Source organism: Laccaria bicolor, genomic scaffold (assembly GCF_000143565.1).
Source record: "Laccaria bicolor S238N-H82 LACBIscaffold_10 genomic scaffold, whole genome shotgun sequence".
Lineage (NCBI taxonomy): Eukaryota > Fungi > Basidiomycota > Agaricomycetes > Agaricales > Hydnangiaceae > Laccaria > Laccaria bicolor.
Window position 1 is genome coordinate 1,213,904 of NW_001889881.1, and position 12,085 is coordinate 1,225,988.

Here is a 12,085-nt window from a genome sequence, read left to right on the forward strand (position 1 = left end):
GATGCGACTCCACTGTAGTAATAATGCATGACCCACTGCAGGCCTTCGACATATCGGTAGATCAGATCACCCATTTCAGTCGGGTGGTGGTAAGATATCCCTAATTTCCCCTGCGATGGTGCCTTGTCAGCCCAAACTTCACTTCAGAACAACAAAAGGATCCCAACCTTATAATAACCCCGCTTCCACTCGTCCATCTTCTCTTTCACAGACCGCTCATGCCGCTCCTCAAAGGTCCCATCGGCATCGACATCCTCAACAGGCGCCTTCTCATACTTCTTCAGCACACGATCAACGGCTGCTTTGCTCTCCTCATCTTCATCCTCATCCTCGTCTTCCCACTCACTGTCCTCCTTCTGGTCGCCCGTCTCGGGCTCATCTTCCAGTGCCCTCGGAAACCGACACGTCACCAGATTCCTGTCCTCCTCATCATACTCGTCCCATGTCACACTCAGGTGCAGATCCTCCGTCAACTTGGTGATGAATACTCGCTCCCTCGCAGGGAACGAGTTTATCATCGTCAGCCTTGCGGCTCGGTAATGTGAAGGCGAGGGCGCGTTCCTGTTCTCTATCACAAACGCCTTGATCTTATCGAAGATCTCTCTCTGCGCCGTAGTCAAAACTGTCACCAACGTCAGGATTGCGTCAAAGGACATCCCAGTGAGACCATACCTAGCTTCGCCCGTTTCCGCCCGTCTTCCATCTCTTTGACATGTTTTGCTTGCTTCCCCTTGTACCAGTTCAAATCGGAATACTCCTTCTCAAACACCCCCTGTTCCCAGTGAGTCATCTCGTCCAAAATGACCTGCAGCCTCTTCGTGTTGATCACTCCTCCCTCGTTTATATAACCATCTACATCGACAGTTAGAAATGCAGCAAAAAGCGAACAAGAAGACACTTACCCAAACCTGGCAATACCTTCTTATATACATCAAACAACTTCTCGAGCCCATTCTCATGTATATGAAGATCGGGAAGATTGGGGAGAAAATCGTTTCCAACAAAGACAGCGAGAAGGATGAAATCGTCAATCACCCGTTCCAGGTTATAGTCGAACGGCAACATCGGTTGAATCTCGTGGAATTCGAGATCAAGATACTCTCTCATCAACGAGAGATGGAGTAGATAGAAGTTAATTGATTCTAAGCTAATGTGATTAGAAAGACCGTTAGTCATGCCAACGTGGGTAAAGTGAATCAAGTACCTCGTATTCCCTTTCTTCCGCGACGCTGGGCCAAACTTGACCTCCTCGCGAAGCAAACAGAAATGGGGATCATGGCTCAATAGGCCCAACATGATCAAGTCGGCATCAAGGCCGTACAGGCAATGTCGGACGTTGGGGTTGTAACCAGGCTGCGCGCGCGATAGGCGAATGTATTCCATGATCTTGTGCTCGCCCTCTCCGGGGACCTCGTGCCCCGAAAGCACCACTTCGACGTCGCGCCAATTCGAGTCCTCTGAAATCTTCTTGTTGATGAAATAACGCAGCTGGTCGGATAAACGTGCCATGAATGGTGTCCCTGATGAAGGTTGTCAGTGGTGGATAAAGTATACATGACGAAGGAAGAAACGTTCGGCATGTGGATAGGGGAAGAAAGGGTGGAAGTAGTTGCAACCCAGGTGTCAATGGCCTTATCTCTTCTGGTGCGCAAGAAGAGTGGTGAAAGCAGACGACGGCGATTGTGAGGGGAAAGAGGGGGGAAAGACATGCAAAGTGGATATGAAAAAATCGAGCATAAGGAAGATGTTACGTGTCCAGTGGGAAAGGGTAAAGGGCGAGATATGGGTTTAGGGATCCAGAAGGGAAGAGTTGAAAAGAATGTACAAAGTTGAAAGTCACTTGATGGAACGACGTGGCGGGAAGGGGCGCTGCACTAAAAAGCTGGATAGAAACTCACCCGGTGTGATACAGTTACTGTCAAACGCCTTCTCCGTCGGCAACTTCTCGCCCTTTAATTCAGCTTTCTCTCGGACCTCCTTTGCCTCCTTCGCGGTTCTGAAACGCCTGCTGCGTTGCTGATTCATCTTCGCCCTCGGCGCCACGCCATCCACCGCCATGAAGAAGAGTTTCTTCGGCTTGATCTTGCCAAACAGATGGTCCACGTATGTGAATATCGAAGTGAAGATTTGCTCTTCTGAAAGTCGGAAATGGGCGTCCTCATCGTTGGGGTGAGAGCCTAGAAGGTCTCAGTAAAGAAAACAGCTCCTGAGTGCGAGAAACGCACAGTTGTGAATGATTCCGTTGAAATCCAGGTAAAGATTGTCTGAGAGTAATGTCATTGGTAACGCTCTTTCCAAGTCATACACCACCCACCAAACTCTGGAATCTTGTTCTCTTGTATCAACTGCGAGGTCAAGGGGTATCTCTCTCTAAGTCATGATCAGAGAGGGTTAGAACGAGACGAATTAAACCAACGAACGAGATGTATCGGAAGAACTGAAGAACCGTCAATAATCGCCAAAATCACCCGGACAGCGACGAACCTTGGGAATACCTATTGCCGATGACTATCAGTTGGCCCCTTTGAACGTAAATTGATGTTTACTGACCCATTTTAGAGCAATATGGACGCCTGGAGACGGCGCGTGGAGGTCTGGAGGTGGTGTGGAGAAAAGTTCAAATTCGTCATGTGAGCTCAGTAACCGCCATAACATTGAACACAGCATTTCCCCTCTACGACACTTTAGAAAACGATGGCCTGTTGAAGCTTTCGGAATGACTCTGTATTGTGTCTTGAATCGGTCGAAGTGTCTCGCCATGGATTTCGGGGAGAAGTTGACGTTAGTTTTATCATTTCCTTGTGGTATTGACTGAATTCAACAAATTTCTTGACAGAACTATGAACTATACCCCCCATTCAATATTTGTATGATGAACGTTCCCCGTTCAGGCTGAAAACCCCGACTTTGGCCTGGCTGGATTCCCCTTTTGACCTTCGGAGCCCCACTGTCAGCTTGTGGCCTGGACTGGCTTAGGTTTAGGCCAGCGAAGCGGCCACCGTGCAAAGTGTATTACCTTTAGTACTTCATTCTCGCACTTGAAGGAGAGCTCCTATAAGCGTACGCCCATTCCTACTGATGCGATGCTTACAAGCCACCGTTCAGACAGCTGATCCTTCCGTTCACAGCGGAAAACACATTTTCTGGGCAACTTGGAGTTGCGATTTTGCCTTGAGCCTTTGCCTACGCAGAGCCCACTTGGCCTTTTGTTGAACAAGGCAAGTTTGTTTATGTCTCTCGCACCTCAATCCCCCGCTAATGATATAAGGAGAAAGTACTCTGACCTTTCAGAATCTTGCAAACTTGCCGCTACTATCAATATGCTGCCGTGTCCATGCGGCTCGGACATTTGATCATTCTGGTTTATCAAGACGAGGTGTCGACCTACTTCCGCCCCCCCGAAAAAAATCGAAACTAGCATCTTGGAACAAATTATTTGCCTAGGCTCGATCCTGATATCCGGCCTCAGACTGTCGCCATTCAGAAATTGATAAATTTGCATGTCTAAAGATGAGTCGGGGTCGATTTTTATCATTTCGCTCTTGTGTAGATCTAATCCCAGACCTTCTAGGCGATCTCTTAAATCAATGCAGCGTAGATGTGTGAAGTCTGCGAAAGCTACTGCACGGAGAAGGGAAATCACTGCTGACACTCCTCAGAGGGCTATTGTGCGATGCGCCCTTGTCATGTTATTTCTGAACATCTGACCATTTTCAGCAAAAGTTATACGTTATATTTGTTATGGTGAGGAGAAGGCCTCGACTCCGTGCGCGAAGGAGTACTCAACACTAGAATTCAGGAACACCTCTCTAACCCAAATTGCGACTCTGATATCCGGCGTCAGCCTTTCACCATACAGGACCTATACTTAGGCGTTCAAAATATGGCGTGCGTTCAACTAGAATTGTATCTTTCACACGATCATCAGTACTGCGAGATCCAAACTTCTCGGATATCTGATTCTCGCAATGTAGATGTCACCTTATCAGTCAGAAAGAGACTCTGTACGCGATGAAAACAGTCGACGCCAAAATCTGATATCCGGTCTTAGGTTTTCGCCATGTATGCCCCATACTTACACTCCCAATACGATAGGTACGTCAAATTATATCCCACAGCGGTTGTGATTTTTAGCTTTCGTACCCCTCAATATCTTCCAGGTACCAGCCGGATACTACCAAGCAGAGATCTTCTCCCCGTCCGTCTAAACACGAAACACCCCTCCGTTGGTACAGGTGCGGAACCGGTCATTAAGCCTCTCCACGACGCCACCACATCGACAATTGAGCAGGCACCAACTCACTCATCTTGATACGAGTTTGGCGGCACCGGAGGGGCCCTCACGACGTCTTCGTACACCTTATCAGCGAATGTTTGATAGCCACGGAGGTAATGGCGTCTGATGTCGAAAACGAGTGTAACATTATTCCGTCATTAGTTTCCCAAGGCTATAAGGTTTGACGCCTTCCCTTAAGTAGTAGACATTGTGTGTTTTCGAAGATCATACATTGTCCAATTTCGGGTTGAAATTCTGCGAATGATTCAGCAAAATGCACATGTTGCTGTTGGTTATCTTTGGAGGCTTGCTGAAGATGTCTCTCAACATGTGCGATTGTGGTGTGGTTTTATCGGAGTATTCCATTCCGCTTTTCCGCCACTCTTACATATTACATTGACGACGCAACATACCACAACGTTTCCAGCCAGCATACCCTAGTTGACTTCTACACTATCCGATCGATGATTTTACAGCCATTCCACAGTCTATTGAAAGAAAGAACGTGCTTAGTATTACATCAAACATACCCAATATATCAGTTCACTTACTGCAGGCGGCTTGGAAGAGATATCATAAGTAACACGGTTAATACCGGCAACCTCATTGGTGATGCGCGACGAGATTCTTCGGAGAACATCAGCGGGGAAAACAAACCTGCATCCAATAGTAACAAGTCGAAAAGTGAGCGGCGCTCCCCAATAATAAACTACAACGATACGCACCAATCCGCTGTCATGAAATCTTCGGATTGGACCGCACGAAGCGCAATAACCTAAAGCATGAACGTCATGGCCCTCCTCTAAAGAGAAAGCGCCACGTGGGAATGAGGCACAGAAAACGCACCTGTTCATACGTCCTTTGGTCGCCCATGACGCCCACAGCCTTTACAGGCAATAATACAGCAAAAGCCTGAGAAATCTGGTCGTACAAATCTGCTTTCCTGATTTCCTCGATATAGATACTGTCCGCATGTTGTAGAATATTTACTTGATCGCGCGTAACGGGACCTAAAATGCGAATGGCCAATCCCGGCCCAGGGAACGGATGCCGCTGCACGAGTGGAGCGGGAATTGACAAAAGACGCCCCAGGGCTCGGACCTCATCTGTTCCGATTGAGTGAGAATGACCCGACAATTTGAGTAGGTAGCGGAGGATAAAGTTTTATCGGACGTACCCTTGAACAGCTCTCGTAATGGCTCGATAAGTTTGAGTTTCATGTCCTTGAGGAGACCGCCGACATTGTGATGGGTTTTGATAGTCGCGCTCGGTCCCTTGAAGCTGATGCTCTCTATGACGTCAGGGTAAAGGGTGCCCTGGAGGAGCCATTCGACACGGCCTTTGGCTGCCGCGCCTGCCTTTTCCTCCTCATCGGCAGCGGCCTCGATTTTCGCAGCCTCCTCTTCGAAAACATTAATGAAAGTATTACCAATGATTTTCCGTTTCTGCTCGGGTTCCTCGACGCCTTCGAGGCGGGACAGAAATAAGTCCGATGCGTCGACCACTGTCAAGTTCACACCCAGGTCCTTATTGAGCATTTCATTGACCTGTTGAGCTTCGTTCAAACGGAGCACGCCGTTGTCAACCATAATTGCGTGGAATCTGAAACACGGTCAAAACAGTTGCCCTTAAAAAGTAAGGGGAGATGTACCTATCTCCAATAGCTTCATGCATTAGTTTCGCCGCGACAGTACTGTCAACACCCCCACTGACGGCCCCAATCACACGGCCTTTCTCTCCGCAAATGTCACGAATACGAGAGATTTCTTTTCCAATAAACTCTTCCTATCAAAAGGCCGTCAATCACAAAAGAAAGCGCGATCAAAGAATAGGCACCATCGTCCAGTTTTGTCGACATTTACAGATGCTCAGAATAAATTTCGCGATAAGCTCCTTTCCTCGAGGGGAGTGAGTTACTTCGGGGTGAAATTGGATCCCATAAAGCGGTTTCGTATTGTGTGCGAGAGCGGCGTAAGGTGCCGTTCTCGTGTGGCCAATGACATGGAAGTCCGGAGGAGGTTGAGAGAGCTGATCCCCATGAGACATCCATACCTAATACCCGCCACATGAAATTCAGACCGATTGCCACAGTGAGGGCTAGGCTCACCTGCATTTCCTCGCCGAGTCCCTCAAACAAGGCGTCTACAGACTCTTCTCCTCCGATCTTATTGATCTGTATCTCCGCAAAGCCATATTCACGGTGGTCACACTTCGTTACCTCCCCACCTAGGTTCCAGGCGATTTCCTGATGATGTCAGTCCAACGCGAATATGGCTCTGGCCTGAAACCTACTTGAAGTCCATAGCAAATGCCGAGGATGGGTATTCCGAGCTCAAAGACAGTAGGATCAACATGCGGGGCATCCTTATCGTATACAGAGTATGGGGAACCAGAGAGGATGATACCTGAGTGTGTCAATGAATGCGAGAGCATTGGGATATTTGATCGGAACGTACCCTTGGGTTTGAAGTTGATATCCTTGATTAACGTCGTGCATGGCATAAGTTCCGCATATACATTGCGCTCTCGACATCTCCGAGTGATCAGATGGCTGTACTGTAAAAATGTGAGCATCCGACGCTAAATCGACGCCTTTGACTGAACCGCACCTGTGAGCCGAAATCCAGAATTAAGATGGTATCGAATTGATCATGAATCTCTGCCATTGTACAGAACTTCTATCGCAGATCGTTCGGATCCGCAGGGGACGATGGTAAGAGGAAGGAAGGAAGGAAGAAAAATTAGCATCACGTGCTTGACGCGACTTGTCACGGCAGTGTTACTGTCACAGTCTGCCTCGCTTTCAGACCTGAATCTCAACCGCAATACAAGACGTCAAAGCCATTTCGTTGTCAGGTTCATAAAGATGATCCTGGAGAAACTCTCTTTAATATCGCGGGAACTCGTGAAACACGTAAAATGTTCGAATCCAAACTATGAATTGTGTTTCGATCTTCAAGTTCAAAGTCCTGCCAAATCAACCCGTCGCTTTGTTAGTGGTTCGCTCAGCATTTTTGTGCTTGGTCATGATCAACTTCGTACTTGGTCTCAGGGCTCGTCACGAGGCCTACGCAAAACGCCATCATATTCTCGTCAAAATGCTGTGGCATGTACTTGATCCAAAATTATAACCAAGATTTTCAACGAGAGGTCGTGAACACTGGAATAAATGTCGTCACCCTAACTTTCCCACCCAACCAGCCTACCCACCGCTCCCCATCCCGCGACAGTATAAATTATACACACTCTTCTACCCTAACGTAGATCCAGGCGTCATATGTGGAGGTGAAACCTCACCCTGAAATCCATGTCCATGACATCGAAATTTCACCAGCAATAATTCAGGCATGTGCGCAGTTGGTTTATCCAAACTAGGACTTTTTATCACAAGGTGGCAGCGGAGTTCTCGCCTCGAGCCTGTGTGTTTTATTGATGTAAGTAAAATGGAGATGTACAATTGATCGGACTGCAACGAAACTGAAATTTAACGCCTAGAGAAGGGAGCAGAAGGGCAAGTCCAGGCCTCCAAATTTATAGGCTATTCGTTTCTCCGTTTATCGGTTTCAACGAGCGAATCGTCAGTTTTGGTGTATTTGACATTGAACGCGGAAGGTCGATATCCCAAGTTCGTGTCCTTCACAACTTGAACTTATTTAAGCCGCGGGGTTGCCTCTAACCAAATGAGAAACGAGTGCTAGCTAGCTGAACAACGAGATCGTACCCTTTGTTCAATATTCTTTTAAATTGGGTATTTTACGCTCTTTCACATTGGGAATTATTAATTCGGAGTTCCTCTACTCACTCAATCCACACAGGATCCTCGAGATCTCTCAAACTGCGATCTTCTGTAGTTGGGTGAGGATCAAGTGACTGCTCAACGAGTGATAGATCATCCAAGAAAATCATTTTGATATCCGCCGACCAGTCTCAACTATCACGTCAACGTATCCACACCATTCCGACTTTTCTAAAGTGAAATGGACAACGTTTCGGGTAGAAGTTTATCTTGACATCTTCTAAGGGAAGAAATAGAGTTGAGTATCATCGCAACTTTCCGGCGAGGGTTAGAAAATCGGTCACCCCTGATTTTTATAGGGTGGATATGTCACATGTGTCCGACCCCGCCTTTCCTCATGTTAATTAAATTGTACCTGAACGAAGCGGCTGTTCATTTTGATAGATATCTCGACTTTCATGACGTACTTACACTGATATTCGCCCTCTCTTCGTGGAGTGTAACATTACAAATCAATAATGGCAAAGCACCTCCATATAAATCTCCGAGTTAGATCGGGTGTCTTTCTTTTCTTTTCTTTTTTTCGTTACGAAAGTTCGTTCAATATTATAATAGAGGGATGTTACGGAGCAGGTGTGAATTATAATTTTACATTTGTAACTACGTGCAATAATGGGCCTCCATTCTTTTCGGTGAGCAAGCTCTACTCGATCCAGTTGAGCGGGGAAGAAACAGCATTTTGCCTAAGGAGACTCCGACGAGGCCGAAATCCACTCGGAAGCGGTGGTCTCACGCGGTCAGGCATGTATTCATTGCCTGCTGAGTTTTCTTTTGTTGCGAAATGTGGGAATTAATTCGGTGCGGCGGTGGGCAGCGTCGGCTAGGCGCTTATTAAGTTGTGAGTGATGCGTGAGGCGCTTGCGCTAGGCAAGACGTAAAAATGAATTTCCCCCAGACAGAGACAGCTCCTTTGGGCGTCACTCCTTCAGTGATTTCTTTCGCTCTACCTATCTCTAAAGATGATACTTATAATTGACCGCCGTACTCAACAAACGGAGTTGACCGGCCGCCGATTGCCTAACATTAGAGTATCTCTCAGCGGAAAGTCTCGGCTACTAAACAGAGTAACAAGTAAACAATCAGAGTCTCGCGGCAAGATAAGTGTCGCGAACCGTATATCTTCGCTCCTCGGCTTCATTGTTTTGGGTGAAATGTAATCAGAAAGCACTGACCTCAACGGCGTCATGGTTTCTCTCTAACCCACAAAAATTGTGATTTACGAAGTTCTTTTTATTTGCATATCACATATGGAATTCTCTCCTCAAATGTTCTTGAAGGGAAACGTTCGGAGAATTGATCGCCCGCCATATCATATCTCCATTGAGCGTCAGCCTCTATGACAATTAAACAGTTTCTTATACGCGGCTGTAGCTAAAATAATTCAATCTACGTTTCAAGTAAAGCTGTTCCGTGGAATTTCGAGAGTTAAGCAGGGTCAGAGAGAGTAAATACGTAGATGTGTTGGGGAGCAACGGCTGGGATGGAAAGCCGTGAAGCGCGGCATGGATCAAAGCAACTTGGCCATTTTGGTCACAGGCACCCATGTTGAGTCCCTTTTGTACAACCTTTACAGCGTAAAAGTGTCAATATGAAGCACTGTCATTTACGACGAGAATGTTAGCGCTCTGCGGCTCGGCATTCTACTGGACAACAGCCCTCAGCAGGATTCTATCATTGTCAGCAACTCTGACAAATTGGAGTCTGTATTTTGACCGTATCGTCAACTGTCAAAACGAAGAGAAAGCACGCACGATTGTCAAAAAGTTCAATTCTGAAGTCGCCGCCATCAAATCAGGTAGGTGACAAAAGGAATGGGGTTAATACCAAACACAAATCCGAGGAGCATAATTTGTCCCAAACGGACGAAAAGTGAGTTACGTAACCACGCTCGCGGAGTTTCGCTTGTTTTACGACTATACTTACACACAAGTGATATGATTCCCTATCAGTTGCCGAAGGTCAGTTCTTTGTCTCTGTTTCTGAAAAGCAGCTCATTGTACAAGATGAAATTCCGCGTCTAAGCAGAAAACATCCGGTTTTGCACGACAGCTCGATCTCCATGGAGGACTCGCTTGCCCTTCAACTTGGAAGTCGTCGGATATGCATAAGCAAAACATCAATCTCAAATCCTAATCTCGAATAAAAACAGTCGATTGATCCCGATTTATCATACCTGTGTGAAAGGAATCGTGCCACCCCGATTTCCGGTCGAGTGAGACCCCTTCAAGAAAGCAATATTAATCACATCATGCAAACGCGCAATACTTATAGCCTTGCTCCTTCGCGTTATTCCTTCCACCGAACAAATGCTTTGCAGAGAACGTAGATCCTGGACCGCAATGGAAGACCAACTCCTGCGTGACGCAGTACAACGAGGTCCGCGTTTCATTTAGCCCTCCTCTCGCTAGCTATGCTGACTGACGTCGGGATCACATCAGAGGATCCAGACAACCCTAATCCTTCGAAATGGCATGCAATCGCCAAGCATGTGCCCAATAGGACAAACAAAGACTGTCGCAAGAGGTGGTTTGCGAAGATGGCCTCAGACGTCGTCAAAGGGGGTTGGGCTCCTGATGAGGACGAGAAGCTGGTGAAGGGGATCGAGAGGTACGGAACAAGGTTAGACAAATGTATATCGACCAACGGGAGCCTCTTCTGATCTTTGTTCATCTCTTAGGTGGTCGCTTGTTGCTTCAGTCGTCCAATCCAGAAACAGTGACCGTAAGTCCTCTTCTTCTCTGTTAACTATCGATGATAACTTAAGTCAAATAGAGTGCGCTAAACGTTGGACGGATACTCTCAATCCTGCAATCGACCGCACCACTTGGTCACCAGACTCTGTACGTTCATGGCCCTGACTGTTTGAAGTTAACGCCAACCTAACACCGCTCAGGATGAGCTCCTGCTGCGAGCGGTCAGTGAGCACGGGAAGGTTTGGACAAAAATTGTCAAGACTTATTTCCCTGGCCGTACAGGGTTATCGGCAAAAAATAGGTAGGATTCCCTCAGTATCACCGACCCTCAGCATCCTTACCGCCGGCTTTATAGATATAACAGCATCACCCGATTCAATCCTGAGAATCCTCGAGGTGTGCGGCTGAGAAGAAAATCTACCGACAGCGAACAGTCCTCAAACACTGAGAGTGTTTCTTCCTCATCCAGCGCATCTCCTTCCACCCCCGCCATTTCCCTTCCGATGATGGGACAATTGCCAGTGCAATTCACTCTTGAAAGCGCCCAACTCCCATGCGACTTTGATGTATCAGGATGGCCACCTTCGTCATCGATGATCACGGAGGACAGCCCGCCGGCGCTTTCTTTCGATCACAGGGCAACCGGCATCCAGGCGCCTCCTCGTTCGATTTCCTCACCAGATATTTCATACCAAGGCTTTGACCTCAATGCACACCAGACGCTCTCCGCATTTCCAGATGAATCGCAAATGCCTTACTCTTCGTCCCCTCTTTTCCACCACGACTTTTACAAGCATATGATGTCCGACTCGACGCACATTATAGATCATTCCCAAATTTATCAGGCATCACCGCAGGAATTATACCCCTCATATTCCCAGCCTCACACTATCAGCGAGGGTACCCTCGTGGGCAACCACTTTGGGGATTTCGACGCTTTGCAGATCCAAGTTGATCCGATCACTGAAATCCATTGGGACATCACAAACTCTTCTTTCGACCCCAAACAATACGTGGGGCATCGAATAGAGCCCGAGAGCTCCTATCCTGTGCGTCGCGATCCTTTTTGATTCTTGTGTCCCCGCTGAACCTAGTTCTTTAGTTTCTGTTCTGATTGATAATTTGTTTTCGTACAGCTGTATGTAATTAGAGATGACTGCTTTGGTGTTATTGGAAGCAGTCACCGCATTTTTTTCGGGAGATAGGCAGATAAAAATAACGTTAACCATAGAATGTATGTTTATAGTGCGAAAGCGAGAATACATCGCCGTCGGCATAGATTAGTTTAAAAGAAAAGATGTGCTAGGAGCTACGCCTCGA

General features: G+C 47.1%; 2 protein-coding genes across 2 annotated transcripts; one reads left to right on the forward strand and one right to left on the reverse strand.

The window, feature by feature from the left end:
- Positions 1–4,619: 4,619 nt before the first annotated feature.
- Positions 4,620–6,942, reverse strand: LACBIDRAFT_190296 (uncharacterized protein; the record flags this gene model as incomplete). Its single annotated transcript, XM_001880511.1, has 11 exons — positions 4,620–4,764; positions 4,828–4,933; positions 5,002–5,051; positions 5,123–5,382; positions 5,454–5,878; positions 5,928–6,061; positions 6,113–6,328; positions 6,384–6,521; positions 6,569–6,681; positions 6,733–6,832; positions 6,886–6,942. The coding sequence occupies 11 exons, from the start codon at positions 6,940–6,942 to the stop codon at positions 4,747–4,749; spliced, it is 1,617 nt and encodes a 538-aa protein (XP_001880546.1). The 3' UTR covers positions 4,620–4,746.
- Positions 6,943–10,378: 3,436 nt separating this feature from the next.
- Positions 10,379–11,879, forward strand: LACBIDRAFT_296675 (uncharacterized protein; the record flags this gene model as incomplete). Its single annotated transcript, XM_001880278.1, has 7 exons — positions 10,379–10,448; positions 10,511–10,691; positions 10,750–10,793; positions 10,845–10,912; positions 10,966–11,066; positions 11,121–11,814; positions 11,868–11,879. 7 exons carry the CDS (start codon positions 10,379–10,381, stop codon positions 11,877–11,879), a joined length of 1,170 nt encoding a protein of 389 aa, XP_001880313.1.
- Positions 11,880–12,085: the final 206 nt, after the last annotated feature.